A 27,645-nucleotide genomic window follows, 5' to 3' on the forward strand; every position below is an offset into this window, starting at 1 on the left:
GTAATTCTACAGAAATAAATATTTACCTGGAAGAATACCAACTTGTCAAATTTTGAAGGTCTTATTTTGAAATGAAATGCCTTAAGGAGCTTCATTTCACACTTTAAAATTGGTGTACTTTCGGAGCAAACTGATAGCCGACTGATCAGGGTGCATTTCACGTGGGAACACTGTCAGCAGTGAGTCTCTGGTTCGATTCGCAGACCGTCATTCCCCTGCTCTTTGTCCCCATGTTTCCTGTCTGTCTCTGCAGCTCCTACAGTATCTAATAAATGCAACAACAACAAAAAAAATAACATAAATAAACAATCATTTAATGAAAATGTAATATATAAAATTGTAGTGTTTTTTTTTCTCCCCCATTTTAAATTTGGTAAGTTTAGGGCCAACGTTAGAAGACAGTTGGATGACGACGTTATTTTTGTTCTGTACTGTTTTGAACCTGCGCCATTTTATACTCGAGTTGAGTTCGGCTTTAATCACATAGTTGAAAATGCACTCTGTATAAGTGTAGCCGAGCGCCTGGACGGTGCGGAGACGGACTGAGATGGAGGAGGGAGAGGGGGGAAAAAAAAAAAAAAAAAGGTAGCATGAGGTGAGGCCTCGTTTCCAACAAAGCATTGTTAATAAGGCCTCTAATCTGCGGCGACAGTTTGCGTGCGTGTCACACCTACAACGGCTCAAATATTACTACGTACACTACGACTTGCAAACATACGTTTTCTCTCGCCTGCTCGGACCGACGGGTCGATCTGAAAGGACAGACGAGAGAGTAAAACAGACGAGAAAGAAAATGGGATCTTTTCATCTGTGTGGATGCAACCTGGTTCAGCTTTAATCTGGAGGAAGAGCGGGATATACACACTGACGCCTGATAGATTAAGGCCTGAATGCTTCTCTCTCTGTTCTGCTCTGCAACAGAAGGGGCCTGCTAGCAAATCCCAGGCTTTAAAGCAGAGGAGGTTCGGGCAGCTTATGATGTAATCAAGGCCCTGTCTGTCACGGCGGGAAAGGTGGGGGTGGGGGGGGGTGTTGTAGAGGAGAGTGTGGAGGTTATTGGGTTTTGTGGCAAGCGCACCATGATGGGCACAGCGTAGACAAATGGGGTATTCCTTAACAAGAGGGGTAAGAAATGAGGTTGTAAAGCTGTCATCTGAGAATACAGGAAGGTTATAACGTAAAGCGAGTGTCTTGAGTGTCTAGGAGGCGCTAAACAAATCAGCATATAGTCAAAGGTTAATGTGGCGAACACACTTTTAAAGTCACAACAATATCAATAAAGGAATAATTAAAATATCAAGATTATACTTTTAACAATTTTAGCGGGGGCGAGAGTCGGGGTTTCACTTTTCGGCAGATCACGCGGTAGGCCGTACACGCAACGATGTCTGGACTGACGGGTAATTATTTACGGTCTGGACCGCTGAATTAATTGGATTCCGTCGGATAGGTCCAATTAACATAGTGGAATTTTATCAGCTTCGATTTTACAATTCTGTCATCGTGTCATTCAAAGCGAAAAGTCTTAAATGAAGATTAAAGTCTCTCTGACTTTCTCGGCTACCCAGCTCGTCGGATCGAATTCTGTTGGACCCGAGTCCACACACCTCTGCGGTGGGATTTTCAGACAAATTACAGTTTCAAAACCGTTCCGACGCCAATATCCTTAAAGCTGCGTTGATCAGTTTTTAGCCCCCGATGAGCAGAAAAACACATTAACAAGCTGACGTGTACGGTGCACAGCCAAGACTGTATCACCGGCCTTTAAAGGTAATGCTGCAGCTAATATATCGTAACATGTTGCCGGTATGTAGTTGTTTTTAAGCCCACCTGATAAATGGAAGTCAAATATTAGCGTTCCAGGAAACTGTTTAGTCGGTGCCAGACTTCAGTTTTGTCTTTGCGTCTCTGTTCCGTTAAGCTTTTTTTTTTTTTGCGGCTGCCCTACATGACCTGATGTGAGTCGTACGCAACTGAACTGAATAATCAGTTCAAAGATGCAAGGTTTGACAGAGCACGTGTGGAATCTTTACATTAATAGTTACGCTTTTAGATGAGCAGTGTAATGAAAGTCGAGAAGAGGGAACTGTTTTGAGTGGTGAACAGCAGCCATTTTATTGGACTTTATTTGTTTTTAAATACACAAGTTTGGTGAGAGTTAAACCGACGGTTACAGCTGCATCCAACTTCGTAGACTCTGGACAAGTGATCCTTTAGTTGCAAATGTTTTTGTGCGTTACAAATACTGCAGCTTCTGTCCAAGTAAGACCGACTTCCTGTAAATATACAAAGCGACGCCGACCACCAAGTCCTAAGTGACATACAGTACAAAGGTCACATATACGTGTTAAAAATAACATACCAAGAGGGGGGGGGGTGAAGGGGGGGGTGCTCCTCTTATCCATGCAATGTACAGAAACAGATTTGGTAGACAAAAAGAAGACTGCTTCAAGAAGTCAACTCGGCAATCCAGCAGTAAAAAAAAAAACGCGTTGACGTGTGTCCTGAGTCTTCGCAAATTTTGGCATGTGCGTGGACTACAGTGGAAGAAGAAGAAGGGAGACGCACGCGACACGACGATATTCCAACGTAATATTTCATCATCTAACGTAAGAAAAATGTCTGGAAGCGTCTCCAGCTCGGACGCTGTTCGACGCAGGGAGTTTTTTTTTTTAGGCGAGCGGAGGTGGAAGAGAGGGAAACTCGGGACGAGTGATTGGGGGACGAGGGGACAAGGGGACAAGGGAGAGGAGTGATTTCTGACTATGGCACTGGATTCTAAATGCATCTCAAAAAAACATAATAGTGCAGCACGTAGAGGGAAGGGAAAATGACAGTGAACACTCTTGAGTGAAGCAGTGGTGGCTTTCCTCCCGGGCTTTTTGGTTCATCTTCGTTTTTATGTAATGGTTAATTGTAAAGAAATAAATACTAAATAATTAACATCACAGAGCTAAAAAAAAACAAAAAAAAACAAAAACAAACCATGGAGCTAAATGGGGAAAAAAAAAAAATGACACCAACAAAAGCAATATCTTTACATAGTAAACACAATGCATTGATAATTCTTTTTTTTTTTTTACTTCCCCTGCAGATGTACATTAAAAAATATATTTGACATTGTACACAGCGTGACGTCCTGGAAAACACGAGAGATAAACAGATCTCCGACGGTGGGCGTTCGGCGGCTTCCTTCTACGCCTACCAAGGTGCTAATTGTCACTGCTCCAGAGTCACGACTTCCACCGCCTGGCCGTCCAGCGTGACAGTGTTGTCTATGCGCGTGGTGACGGGTGCCATGGCGACCTGGACGGGCCGGTTGCCCTGCGCGAGGCTCGTCACTACAGTCTGATACATGCTGACCGGGATCTGGACCAGACCTAGAAGGAAGAGAAGTGGGACACGTTTGGACCGTCTCTCTCCTTTAGTTTGAACTCTGCAGATGCTGTAATTAATTGCGGCGCCGTAAAAATAACAAACAAACAAACAAACAAACAAACACTGCTCGTGGCAGTCTTCGGCCCGGGGAAGTCTTGTTGAGAGGGTTTGTGTTTTGCACCGCTCGGGGAGGGCCGTCCAGCGAAGGTAGTTGTGTGTGACAGGAGGAGGCCGCCATGTTACACAGAAGGCATTTCTGAACAATGGTCCGATTGAACGTCCTCTGCTTGCTTCCCCCATTCCCAGCTGTGTGTGTGTGTGTGTGTGTGTGTGTGTGTGTGTGTGTGTGTGTGTGTGTGTGTGTGTGTCTCTCTCTCTCTCTCCGCCTGCAGGGATTATTGCAGTCACGTGGGCCTCTGCCCCACCCTACAGGCTGTCACCGTGTCACAGGCGGGCAGGAAGGTCGGTGTCGGGGATGGCAGCGGCTCATGCCCACTCCCCCCCCCCCCAAATTACCGAGAGCTTAGACGCAACAAGTTACACGTCACACGTGAATCCGTGTAAATACATAACTGAGGGCCGCATCCGAATCTATTTAAGGACAGAATATTTAAAGATTTTGAAAAAAAAAAAAGGAATGCGTTTTGCGGGGCTCCCAAAATAAATTTGTCCGTTCAGCTCGTTAATCGTCGGTCCTCTTTGTGGACTCTCGCTAAGCCCCCTTGCCAATGATTTGTGACAATGTTAAGTTGTGCTGATGCAGGTAATTGTGCTGGCAGTGATTACGGAGGAGGGCTTAAGGCGGCGGGGCTTTAGCCTGGCACAGTGACGTATGGACGCAGCACCGGTTACCAACTGAAGTGCCTCACTTGGCCGCTCCGACATTGTTACTTGGACATTAAGGGCTCGGTGTAGCTTGTGTTAATGCACATGTGTGCGTCTCTCCGTGGCCTTTCTCAGTGAAGGGGTCAGGTCACAAGCCAATCAGCTGTGTGTCTGGGCCGGTGCACTTCAAACGGCACCCTTCACTGCTGTGTAGCACTACAGTGATTAGCTAAGGTCAATAGTGGGGAGAAGGACTGGCTTTGGCAGCTCCATTAGTCGCTTAAGTGAGCTATTGCAGCCAAATGACTCCTTAAGGTTTAGGAAGCAAAATGTCAAACAACAAAGGCTGTTAAGATTTAAATAACCTGAATTTACACCAGTGCGCAAATGTGCAAATGCGGACAGGCACATTGGAGGTATTTTTGCATTTGCATTTTTTGTTTTGTTTTACCGAGTGATATCTGTTATTATTAGCTAAATACGTAAGGGTTAATCTTTTATTTAAGTGCTTTATGTCATTTTGTCAGCCAAAATCGAATTGTACTCAAACTCACTCAAGTTTATAGACAATTGAATAGAACCAGCTCATAAAAAAAAAAATAAAAAAAAAAAAAAATCAGTTTTGCGATCAGATTTCTGTTCATCGTAACACCCTCATTTTCTTTTTGTGTCTAATCTTAACGATAATTGCTGCGATGGAAAAGCTCCCCTTCCAAGAGAAAGCAATAACGCCACGATGACACATTTTTCCCAGCCTTCTTGCGACAATCAGAATCACTTGTTTAAATATCTGAACAAACGCTGAAGTGTATAAACTGGGTGCTAAAACTCGAGGGCTGTTTTTGGTAATTAAAAAAAAAAAAAAAAAAAAAAAAAAGCATCCAGAGATTTAAAGATATTTGAAATCTGTTTCATTTCTGTAATTGTGGACGCAATGCTAATATAATCAGCTCTTGTGCTTCTGTTTTTATTGATGCAGTTTATGGACAGTAAGAGGTGGATACAGGGTCGCATAAATACCTATTTGTAAATTTAAATTCAGAAGGGCCGATATTCATGTAGAAAGTGACATTGCGTGTGTGTGTGTGTGTGTGTGTGTGAGTACGACTATATATAAAGACAAGCAAGAGAACCTGGGGGGGGGGGGGTGCTGACAGCTGGTCCAGTGATTAGACCATGGACTGATAATGGAGTGGATCAAAGCTCTTTAGGAGGGCCCCTAAGGGACCTGTTCATGCCCCTGGACTAGTGTACTTTGTGTGTGTGTGTGTGTGTGTGTGTGTGTGTGTGTGTGTGTGTGTGTGTGTGTGTGTGTTACTGATTAGATGACATGGTGAATGAAGAAAAGCTCTACAGCTTGCAAGATTTGTTTGTAGCTCAAGTCTACACGGGGCTTCCCGTTGTACTTGTTAGTGACCTTCACGTTAAATTAGCATAACAAATTGGATGTAATAATTAAGTTGTTGAATCATTGCATTGGTTGTAAATTACGAGGATTGAACGCGTCAAAGTCATGACTGCAGTGATGATGCATACGTAACCTGCGGGTTTGCATCAAATTGTGGCTTCAAAATCAAAGTCGCAAGGAAAACAAACGGCTCTTCAAGTCGCTCTCGAACTGCTAATTTGTTTAAGCAAATACTTCAGCCAAGGGCTTCTGTCCGCCGTGTGGAAAGCCACACGTAGAGTATATGTACTCATTTACATACCAGTTACAGTAATAAAGTTCAGATTGTTAGCCGCGCTCTTGACGTTGCTCATTGACAAGCAAGCAGCAAGCTTTACATTTGAACCCCGAGGCTACTGACTGAGCACATGCTGGAGATGGTTGTTAAAGCAATCCCAACGAGGATGTGAGGCTGTCACTCCAAACCGGTTCAGTCCCAGCAGAATACATCGGAACAGCAGCGGGCGGAGTATTTAAGGAGGATCAACCTTTTCGGCGACGTATCATTTAAAGAAAGGAGTATTACTACAAGATGCGCACACACACACACACACACACACACAAAAAACCCCACACCATCTGTCCCATCAGCACGGAGTAGATTAGGACGCGGGTGCTTTTCTGCTGGTAGGAAGCTTATAGCTAATCAGAAATGCCTTCGGCTGGGGAACACGCATAAAAAAAAAAAACAATTAGGGATGGCGTGACGGCAGACGATTCTCGACAAAAGGACGAACCTCCGTTCTTTGATTTAGATTTTCTTGTACATTGATTTATTGAGGAGAGCCGTGCGTTCAACAGCTAAATAAGCCGAACAATTTTGAATACAACATTTAGAGATCACACCGGTAGTTTTTTTTTTGCTGATTTCAGAGCTGTGCGTAACTAATGAAGTCGCAACTTTATGAGTTTCAACGTCTGCCGACTTAGCCCGCTGTAGTCACATTAAACATTAAAAGCCTAACATTAAAAGAAAAAAAAAGAAAAAAAAAAAAAGGGCTCTTCTATACCTTAAGAACGAGATGATGTAAATACCGTAAGGTGTGTTTTTGCGTGTTGCCTCAAGTGTTTGCGGTGTGGGTGATAATATGTGGGGTGGACGGGGTACCTGTGGCATCTTGAACCCCTGCCAGGGCCCCAACAGCAGCTGCGGTCTCTGCCAGGACAATCTGCCCTCCTCCTTGTAGAGTGGCCTCCGCCAACGTCGCTACAGCGTGGGCTGCTGCCTCACTGTAACACACACGCATAACGTATATATGTAAAAAAAAAAACAACAACAATTGTTTGTGCGCGCATTTTTGAAGAAAGATCTATCCGCACAAGATGCAGATGGAGATATTGGGACTTCCAGATACAATCTTTTGATACAAAGCCTTAAAATTCACACACACACATCTCATACAACACACACACACACAGTCTGCTCGCAAAGGCAAGGGTTATTAGAGAGATGTGGGGTGAAGAGGTCGGAGTGTATGAGCTGTAAGAGGCTTTTCTAGTCTGGACTTATGGAGAATCTGTCACATCTCCCCCCAAGGCCAGGTGCTATGGGGCCTAACGAAGCAGTTTTATTAACCAGATCTATCCAGTCGAATTACCACGAGCTTATTACCACACCAGCTTCGTTATGAACCAAATGGAACCGTTCACAGCTTGGTTGATAATCACATCTGAGATAGAAATGCAGATGGACACAAAGGAGGAGGAGGAGGAGCTGCCAGGGTAGAGACAGTAGATGTGCGATGCTCCTCAATAAGTCAACACAATCAAGCCTTAATGACAGATGTTGAATTGTGACCAGTTATGCCATAAATTGTTGCAGCAAAGACAAACTGTGTATGAACTTGGTCTGGCTTTTTCGGTTTGGTGATAAAAAAAAAATGTGTGGCGTGAACAAAATGTTTATTACAACGATACAGATTAAAGGTTCCAAGCTTGGCAGCGGTTTTGTCGTTTACGATAGCTGATAAATGTCGCCGCATGGTAAGGTGACATTTTTGGTCATATATAATAGTGACAGAAAGAAGCTCCAGTCCCCTTAAGGAGCTGGAAAACAGAGACAAAATGTTCCAGAGCCTGTGGAGCAAAGAGCTCAGCGCAGGTAAACAGCAGGAGGCGAGGGGGGGGGAGGACTCAGGTGGGAGCAGGTAACAAGCCCCGATGGGACATACCCATATACATCTGAAATGATTGCCTTGACAGTGGTGCAGTGAAAAAAAATCCAGCAAACATCTCAGTATCTAGGGGAGTTCGGCTGATGAATTCAGCATTTTGATTACCTTTAATGAAGTGGAAGATCTTGAAAATAAGGAAGTGACTAGCTAAAGGTCAGTCCGTTTTAACTGCCACTAAAGATCACAGCCAAATCATTTTGAGCGGGCTGTGTTCTTGTGTTGTAACAGGTTCTGCAGTGCCTCCATGAGACATGGTTAAAGATCCTTTTGTGGATCCCATCTAAATGTGAGTTGTCGGTGTGCTGTTTTTCTGCCACACTGATTTCCCTCCAGAAAAACAGCACACCGACAACAACCCCAGCACAGACGCAATTGCAACAGTTCATATTTATAACAGGGAGTCCATAATATGGCTGAAAACATTGTGTAGAAGTTATACTATTACAGGTTATTGCTGATCGTATGTCAAACTTTTACTGACTTTGTCTCACTGCTAATAATCATGCATTAATCATCTGCACTCATATTATTGAATAAGCAAGCTGTAACTGAGCCGTTGGCACTCAAAACATGTGACTTAACAAATCAATTGAATGGTTTTGCACCTTTGCACGCTGCTGATATAAAGACTGAAGGCTAATTAATTAGTTGCTAGGATGAGGAATAGTTGGCTCTCATCTCCAGGGGACCCCAGTGAACATGCCCGGACAGTTGTCCCATTTTCATCCAGTTGTTAGAGCTGCCGGTGCGACTTTATGGAGTCTTTGCTGGCTCCACTGCCAGTCACTGAACATCGCAGTGAACACTAAACATAAAATAATACAGTATCATTACATTTCCTGTTAAAACACCTCTTCTTTTCAACCTGTTTCTTGCTCTATTTACCCCCAAAAAATTTAAGCTTAGAGGTGTAACATTATTTATCTGAGTATTCTCGCCATAAATGCAAGTATGATTTTGTAAATGAAAATAAAACAGTTTCTGTAATACAAATACTATAAAAATTACCCCCCCCCCCCTGGTCTAATTCTAAAGCGCTTAATCGCTTATGTGGCCTCCCTCTAATGTGTAAGGTTAAAGATCTACTTGAAACACTAATCTGCTGTTAAATATTTCCCCCAAAATTCTGCACAATGTGATATTAATTTCCATCAGTATCACCTGTTGAGGGCCATTGTGACCGTGGCTCCGGACTGGATCTCGTGACTGGCAGCGACAGCAGCTTCAGCCAGGGATGCTACTGCCTGTGTGGCTTCTGACGTTGTGGTTTGGATTGTCATCTCCCCGCCCTGCAGGGTGGCCCAGTTTTGCTCCACCTGGAGAATAAAATAAAATAAAATACAGTTTTATACAGAAAAAAAAACAACAACCTGACCATCAGTAATTGGGTATTACAGATTGTGCGGATATTGCTGTTGTGTGTGTGTGTGTGTGTTTTGATTTTGTGGTGCTGAACGGACAGCTCCCATCGAATGCACTTGACAAAATTCACGTAATTGAATTTGCATATTGTTGATATTTTTTGTTGTTGTTATTGTCATTTTAATTATTAGTAGCAACTTTCTTGAGCTCCGATTAATACAACCAATGTGCTTATGAAAGTTAAGCAAGGGGTTGATTTTGAGTTTATTGGTACATCAGGAAGAGAGGAGTACACGCTTCTTCCTATGTTATATTATTGTAGATATGAGAGGTCAGAATATGTTACATGTGAAAAAAAAAATGGTTGGGAGGAATAAGTGTATGTGTGTGTGTGTGTGTGTGTGTGTGTGTGTGTGTGTGTGTGTATGCGTGCTACCTCTCCATCAGTCACAGTTGAGTAGTTGACTTGTGCCACTGTCACACCAGGCAGCTCTGAGGCATCTGCCAGAGTGGCAACTGTGTGTCCCGTGCCAACCTGAGAGCAATGTGAATGTGGAGTTAAACTTTAGAAAAATGAAATGAGGATTGCATTAAAAAAAAAAAGGAAAAAAAGAAAGGCCCTCTGAGGAGTGGGATGACCACACAGGGAGTAAAACGCACCTGGATAAGCGAGACTGTTCCGTCAGGGTTGTTGATGGTCTGCACCACAGTCTGCGAGGGCACAAGGTGAGCTATGCTCTGTGCTGTGGTCAGGTGGTGGTGGTGGTGGTGCTGCGTGGTGGTTACCGAGGTTACCTGATGGTCTTCGAAAGCGTATAACAGATCCTCACGGCCATGCTGCTTGTAGCAGTTCTTCACGATGGTCCGCAGCGCCTGCGTCCAAGACACCTGAGGCAGCGCAGACGCGGGTCAATGTGTGCAATAATTCGAAAGATACCTCAAGACAGTGAACGCCACATTACAAATAGAGATGATGTAGAATCGGATCAATGACATAAATTCAAAGACAGGTTAACCTCAAGTAAATAATGGACTAGGGTGTAAACTGCTATCCTGGCTCCGTAACAGGCAAAAACAATTTGCCTACCCGCACCTCTGAAGCTCATCAAGGCATCTTGCATCTTTTTTTTTTTTAGGTTTAATAGATTCTGGCTGTCGCCTCATATTTACAGAACTGGTATGAGAGTGGTAACAATCTCTTCAACTAGTAAAATCAGGGGTCAGTGGCCTGTTTGTATGTTCGCAAATGAGGCTTCTGAATGAATAAATGTCAGTTGCTTTGTATTGTTGAACAAGATACAGAATCTGTAGGCTCCAAGTGCAGTCACGTTGGAAGGAATCCCGACCTCGCGGTATTTACCTGCAAAATATTACACGAGTATTTGTCTTACTCTCTGTTTCTGCTCCTCTGTGCGGACATCACTGCGGACGTTGGCCCAGGGGATGTCCTCGGGCCACCACACTGGCTTGCAGCTCTCCTTTCCCCAGCCAGGCTTCCCTCTGCCTGTTGAGTACTTCAGCATCTCCGGGATGAACGCTCGCAGCTGGGCCTAAAAAAAAAAACACATTCGTGGAGAAAAGAGATGATCCAGACACCAAAACTCTAAAGTGGAGAGCTGCAGCATCTCTTCCACACACACACACACACACATATGAGCGTACACGCCCTTGAACAGGCAGCAGGAGACGTGTATTGATCAGGTGCTCAGCTACGAGGGCCTGTAAATAGAAACGGGCTTTCTAAAAGGAGACCAATGCGCTCGTGTTTATCAACAGACCAATCTATGGCGGTGGCTCCAGCCTGACGTGTCAGACCGACACCATGAGAACATCAGGGGTTATCCAGCCGAGCTGAGCAGTCGGGAGTCGGTCTGTCCCAGCAAAGGCTCACAGCACACTCCGTGTGGGTATTAATGAGGGCAAACGGGTCAATAGTGTTAAAAAGGAAAATGAATGTCGAACTAAAACATTAGATTAAGTTTGATGACTCATGATTCCTGATATCATATGGACTGAAGTCATAATTTCGTTACTGTGGGCCGACTTTATCAGCGAGTTCCCGTCCACTACATTTGAGTGTGTCATTTACACACAATGAAGTCAGATGACCAAGCCTCTGTGCTGCAGGGCCGTTACAACTAAAAGAGGAACTGTGGTTGTGGGCGGATTGTTTTGTCCTTTAGTGAAGAGACCGGCACTTAAATAGCATAACAATGATTCTTTCTGTTGCACAGGTAGTCTCAAGATTTTATTAATATTTGGTTAAATTGAATAATAAAAACTAGAGTGGAAAAAAAACTATGGTTAAAATCAGAATTTCAAAAATAAATGGTTTCTTGTATATGATGTATATTTTGCTTGTGATTGGCTGCTGAAATTCAAGAGCACTTTATAAAAGTAGTTACACTGTATTGCAAATATATGTAGGTTGTAGGCATAACTATATACAACTTCATGAAGGTCACACTGTTCAATTAGTCTTTTCAACAGTCTACCACGTCTAACATAAATATGGCTACCTACTTTTTGCAGTTTTAATGAAGCCAGAGAAGAGCAAAGAGAACTGACCCGGCACTGGATCTATTTTTAACTCTTAATTTTGATTTGTGTGCTTTCTTTCCTCTGCTTTTATCTTCGTCATGTTGCACGAGAAGCCTCCAGAGGGTTTGCATTGCATCCCGAAGCAGGGAGAGGGAACATGTGGCGGTCTTCATCTATTTTGACTTGCTTGCGTCCATACTTCATGTGAACCGGTGAGTGTTGCCCATATTCACATCAACACTTCTTCGAACAGTCGCACACTCACATTCACTGACATGCTGTGGTGGGGTTTAGTGCCAATGTCCTCAGTGTCCCGGTAATATGCAAGCATCACCGAGGGATTATATTGCACAATGAGGCACTGCAGCGTCTGCCTGCCTTGACATCACGGGCTAAATTTGGTTCCGGGAGAAATAAATCCCTCCCTCCTCCCCATTAGACCCCCTTTTTCTATCTCGCGCACACACCACCTATACACCGCTTCTAAGTGCATCACTCAAAGGCATATGATAAAATGGATCTGGATAGAAAATGGAGGGTCAATGCTTTATCACAACGGCTTTTGAAAAACAGAGACTGCATCTGGGCGCAGCAGTGCCTCAGCTGACACCGCGAATGAAAACCAGGATTAGTCCAGGAAGAGGACTTGGGAGCAAAAATATTTTCACATTTCCACCTGTGGATGATGTGGATGTATGTGTGCAAGGCCAGATGGCCTAATTACAGTGGCGTGTGAGTTAAGTGGCATGTTGCCATCACACCCACCACCCTACCCCCAATCATAATCCTCCAAGCAGTGGGCCAATCAGAATTTAGGAAGGCAGCTATGTTGCCGGGTCCCTGAACCCAACAAGGCTGGGGGATAATTACGGGCTCAGGCTAGACCCAGGATCACCTGCTACAGATGCTCCATATATCTTGATGGGTAAGGGCTTCTGTCTGTGTCACTAAACTCTACTTGGGAATACTTTAGCAGCACAAAATCTGCCGCAGATAGAAGACATTGAGGCCTTCCTCCTATCAATCAGGAGAAATCTGAATTAGCACCCTTTCACTTTCATGTGCGCCATTTCTAAGGTTCATCAATCGTTCCCACAGGGCAACATCCCGTTTCCAACACACGGTGCACACATATAGCTCTAAAAACACCCACCCCCACACCTTTCCACCCGCCTTGGCCAAACTGAGTGAGGCAACAGGTTATACTCATGATAATCTCATCCCACAACCTCCAGAAAAACAAGTACTAACTAACACCTGGCCTCCGAGGGTTCGTCTGGCCCTGGGATTGGCTGCCGCGCTCCCAGACCTGAGCACCGTCTCTGCGGGCCGCTGCCATGAGGCCTGCGCTGACGATGATCCAGAGAATGCATCAGCAGCACTGGGATGGCGGAGTAAACAAGCCGGGTTCCCTTGGGTGAGTAGGGGCTGCCAGCGGTGCTAATGCTGCACTGCGAGGCCTACCGAGAGCAGTCTATTCTGTACTTCCTCCTGCTGCCTATCAAACAGACGAGGTGTAGCTTGTTTTTAAAATGCAGACACCACCTACGCATCAGGGGTATGCCCGAATTACAACTTCTTCTCATGTCCGCACGGTAACAACTTTTAGAGGTGTAATTGCTGATTATATGTGGATGGATGAAATACATCAAAAGATGCTGGGGGACACACCAAAACGGCTACAAGTGAGCGTTTGACCTTGATGCATATAGTTAGCTAAGCTCCAGCTCATCCTAGATATAAGACACATTTTTCATTCATCTGTTTGTTGGCAGCTGGTGCCCTCTGCTGGGAACGTGTTTTGAATCCGTCCATTTCTACAAAGGGACGTCTGTTTGATACCGGACACACACGGATGATGACTTCCAAAGTTTCCTGCTTAGCGTAGAAGCAGCGACAGCGACTACAGCCTCACCTGGGTCATCTTATCCACAGAGACAGGGATGCCATCGATGGTGAGGGGGGGCAGCTCGGAGGCCAGCTCTCCACCAGGAGGGGCGTGTTCAGCCAGGGCGTTCTCCAGGTCCTCCAACATCATGCTCTTATACTTCCTCACCTAGAAGACAGGAGAGATGCATCACAGTGCTTCGGTGAGCTTTTCAACAAATTATCAGTTAAATTAAAATCAAATAAATGAAGCCCCTTATTAAATAAACGCACCAAACATTTACTAATGAATTCTTCACAATGGCAAAGAATTACTTGCCTTTCCCTGTTTATCTCACTATAAAATGATATCATTTTTCTTTTACAATTTTAAGTTTAAGACTTTGGATGGACTTCTATCAGTATTTTTGACATACAGAGTAAATGACTATAAGGTAAAAAGACATGTGAACTTCATAAAGAAAGAAAATAAAAATCCCGATCAATAATGAAATAATAATTTGCTCTAAGTGGTGTCTTGAGGTGTGAATGATTTCCTTGCAATTAGAGTAGAACGAAATAGTAAATAACAAAGCACCTGCAGTACATTAAAAATGTATGGTTCAGTTTACATTTAAGGTTCAAAGAGCCTTCCTACGAGTGGAGAAACACCGTATAGGCATTTTTAGCGCGAGTCGACTTGATATTTTCTCTAAATGAAGTGATGAATTTCAACACTCACCACATTCTCCAGGGGAGCAGCGCCAAACACCTTGAACACAGGGTTGGGTTTGGAGGGAGAGATACACAACACTATGGCCTGCTGGCCCACTCTGGTCGTATACTCATCCAGTGTGGCTCGTAGTTTCCTGTAAACACATACCGTCCTTTAGCTCTTTGCTCAGGTTAAAAAAAAAAAAAACACATCAACTCTGCCTCTCATGCGTGAACTGAAATGTTTGCCACTGTAACTGGTGAGAACAAACTATGTGGTAAAAGTTTGCTTCTCTGTGTTTTAGGCTCACCTCAGCAGACGGGTCTGCTGCCTCTTGCGGATGGAGGGGTTGGATTCAAAGATATGGGGCCTTTTTCTCTTCTTACCGGTTGCTACAGCAGCAGCGGCTGCCATGCCTACCGGCCCTGAGAGACCGAGACAGAGCAGGTTAGTAAAAGTGAAGGAGAGTAATTAAAACTGATCACATTCTGTTAAGTGCTGTCTCTTCCTCTCTGAGCCAAACTTTCATTATACATCTTGAATATGCAGCTAATGCGGGTGTTATTGAAAGGAAAATGACAAAACAAAGTTAAAATCTTGTCAGGAGGCAACACGGTAGAGTGGCCATGCCTGCACACACGGTCCACTGGCTCCACCTGTTGTTCACTTGACAGCATTACACTGCACTCAGGGGGCTTCAGGTATTCCCTGGGACAAGATACAACTTATCAGAAATGTAAGATAAGAACATCAGCGAAGAGTAAAAAAAAAAAAAGACAGAGGGTGTTGTTTGTTTTGATGAACTTATCTGCAACTTTGACTAACTCACTCCAACTGATTACAAAAATCCACACAGCCACAGAGAACTTTTGAATGGAAGTTTTACTTGTCAAATAAATCCCACTTTTGCTACTTCAGAACCACCGAGTGTGGAGTTTCTCTGGACTGAGTGGAGTTTGGACTCACCTGCAGCAGCCAGGTGGGCGGTGATCTCATCAGTGCCAGCCGAGTTGAGGATGTCGGTGTCATCATAAGGATCGTCATCCGGCGAGGACGTCGAATCCTCCTCAGCGCTCATCATGGAGGTTTCAGTAAAAGTGGCCACGTGTACCTACACACAGCGAATGAAACGTGACACGTGAATAACAGAACGGAGAAGGAAGGCTGTCTGTTCATCCTTCATTGTTTTTGATTATTGTCACGAGTGCACTTGATGGACCTGGCTGACGGCGCTGGCCTCGATGGTGGTCATGTGCTCCGTCTGGTGAATGGTGTGCTCCTCCATTATCCGTCTCCTGGTCTACACCGCTGGGTCCACGGTACAATTCCTGAGGAAAGAAGAGAGGAGGCAAAAGATAAAGACAAGAATTTACACAAAAATGGTACCTGAGTAAACTCCACCTACCCAATATAATAACACGGAGGCAATTTCTTCATATACAGCTCAGGAGATGCATAGTACTGCGTATACACAAGCGACGCAACATGAACCACCAGCTGCCCTCAAAATCGACGATATAACGTGCTTTTAACCACATGCTTCATAGCTATGTTAAATTAATCACTAACAAACGTGATAAAAATACATGTGCACTCAGACACACACTGTGACCTTGCACAGCTGCCACTGTTGTTTATTTAGTAGGCTCTGGTACATTGGTGCACAATGGTTGTTATTGACCGAACTGCTGCCAAAAATGCTGTATATTGACCGTGTAAAGACGCTACAGGTATGTTTATTGTTTTTGGTTGTACTTCACTGAATGCACCACTGCTCTTCTGCCTCTAGAGAGCTTCATTCACAGGAAGTTTCATTGTGAATAACAATAAGGTCTGAAAGTCATGTTTTATTTTGCCATTTAGTAGGCGCTTCCTGTCTTAGTGCAATGACGGCACCACTGCTGCTCTGCCTATATAGTGCATTTATTATGTGTTAAATTACAGGTGCCATCCCAAATTAGATGGGAATCCATCTGAGTGAAGTTCTGACGGTGAAAAAAAAAAGTTATATATCAGTAATTGAGTTCAAAATGCCATCATGGTTGGGATACATTCAGTGTATTTGTGACGCGGCTCTGCGTGTGGGCAGAGTGCAGTTGGGGGCGAAGATCAAGTTCGAGGAAACATTTATAATTTACACATACAATATGCTTTTGTTTTGATTTATGATGTAGCTATGTAGTGTCTGTGAAGTTTTGAAAAAAATAAATAAATGAAGGGGGCCAGTTTAATGGGGAGAACCTGCTTACTTATAACACAATAATTATAATATTTTGGTTTGATGTATTTATTAGAGCTGGGCAATAAGAATATAATAAATAAAAAAATGAACATATTTCCACCAAAATACCTCGATAATCGATATTGTGCGGATGAATGTTGGTGCTTACAATTTATTTATTTTTTTTATAAATAATCATCAGTAATATGAATATAATGACCATGTGAGTAAAGCCAAATTAAAGAACAGCTGTTAATTAAAAAAAAAAAAAAAAAGGACATCACTTTGCTGTAATGCAGCTTTTAAAACCAGGAAACTACAACATCGATGTCACATTATGAAATCACGATATCCAAAATCAAAGATGATATTTAGTGTTATATTACGATATAAAACACCAATATATCGCCCAGGCTTAGTACATATATATATATATATATATGTCCCCGTCACGGCCTCATTCGTAGAGAAAACATTGTATATATATATATACATATATATATATACACATATATATATATATACACATATATACACACATATACATATATATATATACATGTATATATATATATATATATATATATATATATATACAATGTTTTCTCTACGAATGAGGCCGTGACGGGGACATTATTACCGTCAACAAAATAAATAATAACAACAACAACAATAACAACAAGACAATACGACACGTTGCCATTCATTACAAGAGCTCACAGTACATCTAAACAACGATCGGATCAATAAGACGCACGACTCCGATTGTAATTATGAACAACGCCGTCGGTGATCTGATATAAAAGGGTTTTTTGTTCTGTTGTTGTTTTTTTCCCACAACAGTATCGTAATTCATCCTCATCGTGTAAAAAAAAAACGTTTTAACCGATCCGCCGGTTGACTTGTCAACGGCTGCCCCAGCTGAGCTAAGCTAGCACTGTCCTACATTTGGCTAATTAGCTCCGGAGCTAACCCCCCCTTTTTTTCTTTTTTTTTTTTCCTCTATTTCTTTCTTCTCGCCCGGTGTAACGTTCATTTAAAAAACAAAAAAAAATACAAATAAAAAAAAATGAACTTCAAAAAAAGAAAAAAAAACAACCCCTCTCGATCCGGAGAAGAACAAAAGCCTTTTTCAAAGCCAAAAGATATTTCGAGGTGTTTTGTTTACGCCCGTTAAAGCGGCGCAGCGCGAGCTTTAGCACGAAAACCGCGCAATATGAAACACAAAAACAACAAGACGGCTCCGTCGGGCCCAGCGGCCTGCTGCGTCCCGTCCTCGGCTCTTCTACCCTCTCCGGCGTCTCTACGACACGATTCTCCACGAAAAAACCCAAAATAAAATACATATAACGTCGCGTAAATCCCAGCTGCAAAGTCAACCCCTAAACAATCTTGATTGTCTTTCACCCCCCCGACGCTGCCGGGTTCGGTGATGCGGCTGCGCCGGGGCTGAAATGGATGGAGATTGCGCGGTAGGGCACTAACCTCAGAGCGGCTGCGCTACTTCGGGCCTGCGCCGTACGAGCGGGGATGGAGACGAAGCTTTTAATGGAGGACGAGAAGGGGAGCCGGCGGAAAACACAACACCGGAGCTCCGCACAAGTGGTGCCTTCAGGGGCCCGTCCCGACTTTCTAAATCCGACCGTGTTGTAGTCAAAACTACAAAAAAAAAAAAAAAAAAAAAAAAAAAAAAAAAAAAAAAAAACCCACACAAAATATGCTTGTTGGATAAATTCGTTGCTGGATTTCATTTAAAAACAAAACGACACGATTGAAGAAGCAGAAATGTAAACCGTATTTTAATTTCTTAATTCCTCGTATTTCAAACTTCAAAAGCCGATTTTAATTAAGTTTTTTTTTTTTTACCCTAAATTTTGCAAACACGGTATACACTTATTATGATCGATTATTTGTGGTTGTTGCTAAACCAGTAGAATATGCGTTACGCATAAAGGGTAAACAATACACGAACTTAAATAGAAAGACAACACCGAAATATGAACCACAAATAAAAGCAAGCCAAGGCGAGGCAAGTCATTATTTGTATAACTAATGTTTTATAAACAAAAGACACCAATAACTTCACTTCATTTAAACATAAAGAAAACTTGGGTGTAATAAACTGTGACATTGCATTGAGTTTAGATCGGTCAGTTTAAAATATTTCCCATAGTCAGTGAACGCCACATTAGACCTGGCAAACCACGCCTCTTTCCACTTTTAAACTGGATTCAGCTGCTGCAGACGTTGTTTGACCGTTGATGTTTTAACACAATCTGCAAAGTCGACAAAAAAAACACAAAGCCAAAACAGCTTTTAAAAAAATAAAAATAAAATGCAGTGTTAATAAAAGCGCGTTTTAATCTCGGAACCGCTTCACTGCCCAGAAAAAAAAAAAAAAAAAAACACGTCACTTTCAGACCGAAACGAGCTTTCCAAGTTATTCCAGTTTGCAACCCCCTGGTGTCATGCAGGCACGCCCGAACCGCTCTCCAACATTGCGTTGCAACGTCTAACGTTGCTTTCCTCTTGACAGGTTAGTTGACCGCTTGCTACCTGCAGACTTTGTTGAATTCACAATATCACACAAACATTTTTGCAAAACCTTCTAATGAAGAGTCACGGGGGAGCATTTTTTTTTTCAAGACTACTTTTGCGTTCCCTCGCAATAAACCATTAAAAACGAACGTGTCCGTAATCAGCTTCTTCAAAGTCAGCTTCTCATTCGTAGCTTTCAAATCAGCGTTTAAGGGGACAGGTTAAGGGAAATGACTTTGAGCTCCGAGCTACACAGGTTTATGATAATCTAGTCCCAAGTTTTGACCTGGACCAATGTGGTCTAGATATGCAAGAAGCAGTGAAATGTCCCTCTGCAGCATTTTCCCAAATATAATTTGGTTTCAACCTGACTTTCAGCTCTGCGTGATTGAACCAGTTTATTTTGCACTTCTTAATGCTGAAAAGGTGTCTTAGACATTTCGGATAAAGTCCTAATAACTCTGCGTGGAATGTATTTTCAAACGTGTAAATCCTTTATTTTTCATTATTTGGGAAAGAGACATTTTCACTGCGTTTTACACATCTGGGCCACCGTGGTCCTGGTCCGGATCTAAAAGACTATACTTAAAACGGGTCTAATCTGGACTACATGATCATAAACGGCGTAGCTCATTTACCTTAAAACAACGAATTGAGAAGCTGTCTTGAAGAAGCTGATTACGAACACATTCGTTTTTAATGGTTGTAACACACACACACACACACACACACACACACACACACACACACACACACACACACACACACACACACACACACACTGCCATAGAAGCATCGCCAATGCAAGTAGTAACACGTAGAAATATGCATAACAATACAAGAAACAATAGCCAATATAACCCCAGTTTCACCCACAACAGACAGAGCAGCTGCAGCTCTGCTCACAGCAGGAACCTGAATACCTTCGGGGATCGGCCTTTTAAAGTCAATGAGCACTAAATGCACAACTTGTCACATCATCCCCTTAGTATCTGTTGTAGCTGACGTGGACCAACACGCTACTGTTCATGAGGACCAGAGCAGCTGGATGCAAACAAACACATGGCTCAGAGCGACAGGTTTTTAAAGGGAAGTATTGCGAGGGCACGCAAAACTAGTCCTGAAAGAAATCCTCCTCCGTGACCCTTTAGGGGGCTCCGTCATAAGGAGTGCCAAGAAAAGAAGGAACAATCGATTTTTTAGCATGTACTGCCAAATAATACGGGTTCTCTCCTAATGTGATGTTTTCCTCTGCCTCCCATTGCTTGTTAGATTTCCCCAGACTTCATCCATTTTTTTTTGTCAGTATTGGTACAAACGGCAGTGTAAAACTTAACCGGACTCCCCTGTTGCGGTAAACCTGACCAAGTTTGTCCTCCAAAAAAAGGTATGAAGGACATAAGATGCGACGTGGACCTGCTGGTGATCTGATAAGGCGCGGGTTGCACGGACAAGTGGACTGAAGGGATAACAAGATTTCTCCAACTTTATAAACTTCACAATGAGTCCTCAAGAGGGCAGCGTTGCATTACAAATCTCAGCTGGAGATCAGCCCCTCAAGTTTGTTGTAACAGGAGATGGCAGTAGGACATCGTTGATGTGGCTCTCAGCAGGTGCCCTGGCCTGTATTCAAGATGATGGATGTTTTACATTAGTGCGTGATGACAGCAGCTTATGTTTGTGTGTCACTAAATGTCAGCAAGTATCATGTTCAAAAATCTGGCAGGAGAGCTGCAGAGTGTGATTGCACATTTTGCAGCTTCCATACTGTGTAACTGACCTTCATCCCACTCTGTCTCACTGTCATCCCTCTGACTGTCTCTCCGTGCTTTCAGCATGTGCAGGCAGGATGCAGCGTTATCATTGTCTCGAGTGCTACATGATGGACAGACGATAGTCAGGAACAGATGGGCTCACTTTACTCCGTTGCTTACAGAGCCGTGATGAGAGTTTGAAATGACTTTGTTGGTCCTGTCTTTTATTCAGCTTTCTGACTTTGGAGATCATTTAAGGATTGCATTTGTCAGTAGCTAACTTGGCCTGGAGAACATTCCCCGCTGAGTCATAACTTCTTAGGGGGTGCCATTTTTCCCCCCATTATTTCCATTTGTTTTTCAAGGGCACTGCAGTGTAAAACTGTTCCTGTTAGGCATGTGATAGTGTGACATAGATGGAGTGAAAAGCTGCAGAGTGTTAACGAACCAGGTTCCTATTATTTAGTCCTATTCTGCTTTCTCTTCTGTGGGCTGTGGTTAGGTACAGATAAGGCTTGCAGCCTTGGGGTCTGGAATCAATAATGGATGTAATTGGTGAGCTGGAAGTGAGGATAATTGAAGGTAATTGTGTGGACCGTCACAAGCCTCGGAGAGAGGTCATGAGAAGTAGAAGGCGGAGGGGATGGGAATGACTGCCATTGTACCGTGTCTATACCTACTGTACGTTACATGAAAACAACCCAGGAGTTATGTTGACTTGTTTACTTGTTAAAGCTGAAACTTGACCTTATCCAACTAAATCACAAAATACAACTCCAGCAAATTAAGTGTTTGTCTTCCCATAGACACCACGAAGTTATTAAAGTGGTTTAGGTAAATCGATGGCCTGGTGTGAAATAACATCTTGTGCCTCTCCTGGCCTTTTGATTCAAAGCGGCGTAGCATAGATCTGCTGCGTTGGTAAACACAAACGTGTGTGCAGTATTTCTTTTACCTTTATTCTTTTGCCTTTTATCTTTTGTATTTATTGCGATTGTGCAGTGTAGAGACACTACGCGTCGGCATTTTTGCACCCATGTTGTTTGAGCCCTAACCACTTAGCTGTGGCGTAGCCCTGGATGCAGTTTACGGGTGTTGCGTTACATGATTTCTGAATTTGAATGTGCACCCTTCACAAACTAGTTGCCACCATTTGGGGCAGCAGGTGTTGCCCTTTGCCACAGGAATTCAAAATCAACGGTTGTAGTTTGCAATGAACTCTCCCGGGGTCTTAAAGGTGAAATCTTTCTCATGGTCAATAGGGGGCACTGGCGTAACATGCATTCACCCCAAACTCGACCTGCTGTGGAAACTTGGAGCACTGCAGAGTCATGGCCACTGAATGATCTGACACGTTCATTCATATTTCACTCTGAGAACATTCAGTTTATTTCCATCTTGTAGCTTGGAGTAAAATTAATCCAAGATCTATGCTGTGTTATCTTTCTCTAGATTATATCTAATTTAGCAGTGGATTTTGCAGTTCAATTACCTCTCTTCTGCAGAAAATAAATGTGTTTTGTGTTAGCATTAGGGATAGATAATTGAAGGCATGTATCGAGCGTAACCATGAAAGTACAAAATACATTGTGGCGGTGCACATCAGAGTAACAGCATTTGCAATGCCACAGCTTTTACAGCGCACAGTATGGACGTGCTGTTAAACATGTTTTTCCTCGCCCCACTTAAAAAGGGGATACAGGATGTTAAATTAGACTCTTGAGTAAAGACTGGAGTGCTGTTTTAGATTGTTGTGTAACAGTACCAAAAGTTTTTACAGTTTGGGTTTTTAGGGCTGACACCAAAACCTTTGGAAAAAATGGGTCCCTTCAGTTGTTTTTTTTTTGCTTAGGTTAACTTTTAAATACTAATATATACTAGAGAGAGAACATTTTACAGTTGAACAGTACATTTTGTATTTGTAAGCCCTATTTGCATAGGTTTAATTGGCTACCTTATGAATTTACTTGCTTCAGAACTGCATAAACAAAGGTCTGCTGCACAAACTATGTAGCGATTAAACTGTTTTCTAATTACCTTAAGTACTTCCTATAGCATAAGGAGATCTATGCAATTGGTTTAATTTAAATTATTTATTTTTTCTTCCAGTAAACAGTTGCTGAATATTTGCAACCTATTATGGTCCTCTGGTACTCTAGTACTTTTCTCTGAGTTTGTTTTAATTTTTTTTTTTTAAATGTGACACAGCCTAAAGAGTAAACATTTCAATAGGGACCCCATGGGTCAGTGGGAGCAGGGGTTGGATCGACAAATCAAAACGTGTAACATTTTAGATGCATTTATACAGCATCAATCATCCACTTTGTTGTTGCAGCCAAAGGTTTCCAGGTGATCACACAACTTCACAGCTCTCCTGTCACCGGCAGGCTCAGAGGTAGCTGCTCTGCCATTCCTCCTTGTAGATCCCACTCCCTGGAGGATCCACTGAGGGATTTTGTCATTGATGAATACCCTTAGTAATCTAAGGGGATATTAGATCGGAGGTGCTCCTGTTATTTCTCTGCAGCTCACTGTTCAGCTTGGAGGAGAACAGAACGTGAATAGAGGGAGAGCATTTAGAGTATGGAAACCAGCGAGGCTCGTATTGTTTGCGTATTTTGTCTAGTTTTCGTGTTTATCTGCTTCATATTTCAATGTTGCTCCAACCATCTGCTCCTCCTTTGTCCTCCACTCCCCCTCGGTCCTTTCTTGTATTATCTGTACACGTGTATTTTGAGATGTATAAGCCGAATACAGTGGTTCAAAACGGAGTTATTTCATGATTTTGAAAGAGAGCAAGTAGACGAGTGTATAACTTTGAAGAGAGGAAGGGACAGATTTTTTTACAGAAAATAATCAAGCCAACCCTTTGCCTTTATTCCCCAAGCACAGCCTGTTGTCAATAGAAACAGGAGTGTAGAGAGGATCATAATCACGGGCAAGAAAAACAGGATAAAGGTAAAAACAAGCAGGAAGTGTAACACACCCATCAGTGAGCTGTCTCTCAATTGTCTGTTTCTTCCTTCTTCCATGATGTGTTCCCATGCCTAATTGGAAATATAGTGCGCATAATGAACCTGCTTGTCGACTCATTACAATATTCAGCATTAGCAGGACAAAAGCTGTGGAGAGGAGAGATTAGAAAGGAGAAGAAGGAATACACGAAGAAGGGAAATTCATAAGAGTGAAAAATATCATTGTCACCAATCTGCATATTTTGAGATGAAAAGATACATCACAGGTGTACTTTGATATCTTATCACACTTGCTGATTGTTGCGACCAAGATAATTGGGAACCTGTCAGCTTGCATTTTGCAGTGTATGCTTGTTTTAACAGCTGACAAACAGGGGTGTACAGCCAGGCGAGTGTACATCTTGCAAGTTCACTTTTTTTATTGCAAGATTGAAAAAAAAAGCAGAACTCCTGGGAGGGTGTTGACTAGCAGGACACCTTTATAAGAAATAAGCACCAGTGCAGGTGAAATTGATCCACAACGAGAAGAAATATGCGTGACCCAATGTCAGGGTTCATGACCACTCACTGCTGTTCTGAGCTGAGTGTGTATGGGGAGTTATGGGGTCAGTTTATCTTCATGGTGATGTTCTATTATCATTATTGTTATTTCAGCACCCGTGGTGCTTGGAGACCCATGTCTCTAGCAAAAAGAAACTAGCGACAGAAACAAAATGCTTTCAACTGTTAAAAAAAAGAAAGAAAAAAAGAGTTTGTCTTTATCATATCTGGTGGTCATTGAAAAAGTATATCCATAAGTAACTAGATATTAAAGCTCAAAGAGTGGTATGTTTGGGATGCCATTTGGCAGTTACTGTCTATCGGACAGTCGGTGTTGCCTAGCATCACATCAACATTATCATAAGAGGCTCCCTAACTTCAGCACTATATCGGTCCCACCCAGCCAGTTAAATGTTTCTCTTGCTGCATCAGTCTGCTAAGCCCAGTTGAAATCCCATTTACATTCTAAATATTTAACGACATTCCATTAGTTACAAATTGAGCACCGACACCAGGACCTTAATTCTTGTCAAGATGTACTACAAAACATGGTAATATATTCACCTGCCATTTCCTATTTTAACTCCAAAAAAATACAAGGTTTAAATGCTTGGGATAGGTGCATATTTTGACGCTAGTGACTCACTCTGTAATACTTAATGGCCTAATGTTTTCTCTTTGACATAATGAGCTTCATTAAGTTGTGACTCACTAGTCATCTGAGTTTTGCTTTTTCCCCCCTCCAATGCTATTTAACTGCTTTTCTCATGCTCTTGTGTTTTTAGAGTAAAACGTTGTCATAAAGCATGATTTTAGTCCACAGTAAAGGCTGGTTATCTTGCATATCTTACTTAATGTGACGCATTTCAGAGCTTTACTGCTCACTTACTTGACAGAACAACTTTTGCTATCAAAATAGTCTTCTTTGCGTGTATAGTATCTCCCAAACCATTTGTCCTGAGAGTCTAGTCTGCTTCACACCACAACCGAGATTCCCTGATGCTGATTCATTTGAAGCCAGAGAAAAAGAGCTGACGAGGGATGAAAAGTAACTCTTATTTTTTTTTAAAGGCCAGCCACTTTGACTGTTTGTATATGTGTGTGTGTGTGTGTGTGTGTGTGTCTGTGTGTGCACTTGTGCTGTCCTTGCTCTAATTGACCAGCTGTGGGTACGTGTCCCGCCTCCTTAAAACCCCCATTGATCCCATGGCCGCCTCACAACAGGCCTTATTGCTTTGCTTGTACCCTCTGTTCCAGGCGACTCTAACGCCTCTGAAGGAGGAGAGAAGGAAACTCTGGCGACTGTGATTGCAGAGCGAGCAGGAACAGAATAATTGCGGCGATAGATTGAAGTAGAGGAGAGGAAGAAAACAGTGAGGTATTGAGTTGCACCAGGGGATGATTGTGAAGATGGGTGTGTTTTCTCACGTTATGAATTCTAAATCCCACTCTTTGAGTCAATGAAAACAATTTATATTACAGATTAAATGCGACATTATATAGACCAAAACCCGCTTCAGTAACCAACTTGATACAGTGTGCGCAAATCAATAAAATGATACCAGCACTAATGAATTCCTAAAGATTTCCAATGATAAAAGCAGCAAGCAGAAAAATGTTCCGCTGTTTAGAGTTATTAAAATGTAAATCTTCCCACATTTCTTCAATGTCAGATTCAGTGACAGTAATTAAGGGGAGAACATTAATGTGTTCTCATTTAAAATATATAATTGTAGGGCTAAATGGGTGTTAAGTATCCTGAAATGCATGCCGCATAACCTCGAGGTCTGAGTTTGCTCTGGCCAGGAAGCATTTGCCACCCTTCTCGCTCTCTCCTCCTGTGTGCCTTATGAAAGCAAAAACCTTTAAAAACAAATAGAATTGTAATTGCCTTTAGCTGTGGGCTAAGGTCACAGAGTGCGGTACTTTCAAACTTGGCTGGTTTTGAATGCAAGTTCAAGCACATTTTCAAGGAGAGAAACTTGGGAAAGTGTTGGTTAACAGAATTCCATCCGTTTTATAGTCGATGCAAAGATGGAGCTCTGCCAAACGCCCCACTCGTATGAGCTCCTCTTGCTCCGTAATATTATACAAACTTTGACCTGTCTCCCCCCAGGACTGTTCTTCAGGGTTGCGGGCCGGGGTCAAGGCCATTAAACCTGGCTTAATAAGCTGCTCACCCCTGTCCTTCCCCTCCCCACCGGTCCATGTGAGGCCTGAAGGGTTAGAGTCAGCAAAGTCAAAATCCAGTCCTGTCAGCAACCTTCAGAGATGGTTTGAACCGTTTGTCTCTGTGGTACCTTTATCCTCATCATGAATGATACTTACTCATACATGCTGACCCCTCTTAATGTGTAGTCTTACTAATAAAGCAATATTTTCTTGGTCACCTTTCGGGAATCCTCAGATGTCTAATATTTATTTACACATTAGCAGAAAACCCTCTTACTTGAATTTTATAGCCATTGACGTGTGTGAACGTGAGACATTAAAGGAAGTGGCTCATGCATCACATTGATAGTAAAAACAGAAAAGTATTACAGCTGAGGAATTGCTAATGGAAACATGGTGGATACTGCCTACAGGCATATCAGCACATCCATGGACTCATAATATCATGTATTCCTCATGGTGGGAGACCCATTGGGAGTTTATCTTCTCTGACAACACGAGCAATTTTGCACTCAGGCATTCTAATGAGTCTCATTGCATTTAAGATAAACAAATGCGTATAACTTATGTTTGACCATTTTGAGTTTTGGTTTTTCAGTTATCTTTTTCTTCTCGCCTCTCTTTTCCAGTCACACCACTTTGCGTTTCTCACAGACAGCTTTTTGGCTGAATTATGTAAATCAGTCACCGATATCAAATACAAACCTGCTTATTGTATCATCATTAATTTACTGAGAAATGTTTTTTTATTATGGTGTGGCTCAGAGATTGTTTTATTTCACCCAGTCCTACCTGTAAGCCAGATAAGCGTTAGAGGATTGAAAATAATTGGTTGGTGAAATTGCTTTGGTGCAGACTTTGGTGTTTTTTTTTTTTTTCATGACAAGTATGTTCCTTGCATCTGTGTCAGTGTGACATTTAAAATGTGCAGCCTAACTTCCAAACCTTTAAAAACTTCTGGGTGAGTTCTTCTTTTTATTTTTTGGTGTGAGGCCATATTGCTGCAGAGAACATACTCTCTTCTTTTGCATCTGCACGTTGACCTAAATAAAGTGCCCTTTGTACAACTACCTGAATTCATGGAGCAGTATTTCAGTTTAAAGAAATATTGTTTGGCTTAATGCCGTAGTCATACTA

At 42.5% G+C, this 27,645-nt stretch overlaps 1 protein-coding gene across 2 annotated transcripts; it reads right to left on the minus strand.

Annotated features, from left to right (window-relative positions):
- Positions 1 to 2,089: 2,089 nt before the first annotated feature.
- On the minus strand, positions 2,090 to 18,140 carry nrf1 (nuclear respiratory factor 1). Of its 2 annotated transcripts, XM_069700319.1 has the most exons (12): positions 18,015 to 18,140; positions 15,528 to 15,636; positions 15,275 to 15,419; positions 14,619 to 14,733; positions 14,336 to 14,462; positions 13,643 to 13,783; positions 10,578 to 10,736; positions 9,847 to 10,074; positions 9,623 to 9,721; positions 8,986 to 9,140; positions 6,759 to 6,880; positions 2,090 to 3,380 (listed from the first exon to the last, which is right to left on the minus strand). In XM_069700319.1, the coding sequence occupies exons 2-12, from the start codon at positions 15,591 to 15,593 to the stop codon at positions 3,220 to 3,222; spliced, it is 1,518 nt and encodes a 505-aa protein (XP_069556420.1). In that variant the 5' UTR covers positions 15,594 to 15,636; positions 18,015 to 18,140; the 3' UTR covers positions 2,090 to 3,219. The 2 variants fall into 2 exon arrangements, 1 of the variants encoding a protein (XP_069556420.1); XR_011310977.1 differs by lacking the exons at positions 2,090 to 3,380; positions 18,015 to 18,140 and adding an exon at positions 8,430 to 8,629 and having other exon boundaries at positions 6,793 to 6,880; positions 15,528 to 16,940.
- Positions 18,141 to 27,645: the final 9,505 nt, after the last annotated feature.

This window comes from Brachyistius frenatus, unplaced genomic scaffold, assembly GCF_029030835.1.
Source record: "Brachyistius frenatus isolate BFR_SWC_R1_liver_20210118 unplaced genomic scaffold, ASM2903083v1 Contig_33, whole genome shotgun sequence".
Classification (NCBI taxonomy): Eukaryota; Metazoa; Chordata; class Actinopteri; family Embiotocidae; genus Brachyistius; species Brachyistius frenatus.

Excerpts from the sequence above, each read along its gene's own strand:
- nrf1 (XM_069700319.1), bottom strand. The coding sequence starts at position 15,593 with ATGGAGGAGCACACCATTCACCAGACGGAGCACATGACCACCATCGAG. Across the intron at positions 15,420-15,527 it reads AGGCCAGCGCCGTCAGCCAG|GTACACGTGGCCACTTTTAC; the intron begins GTCCATCAAGTG and ends CGCTGTGTGTAG. Across the intron at positions 3,381-6,758 it reads AGGGGTTCAAGATGCCACAG|GTCTGGTCCAGATCCCGGTC; the intron begins GTACCCCGTCCA and ends TCTTCCTTCTAG.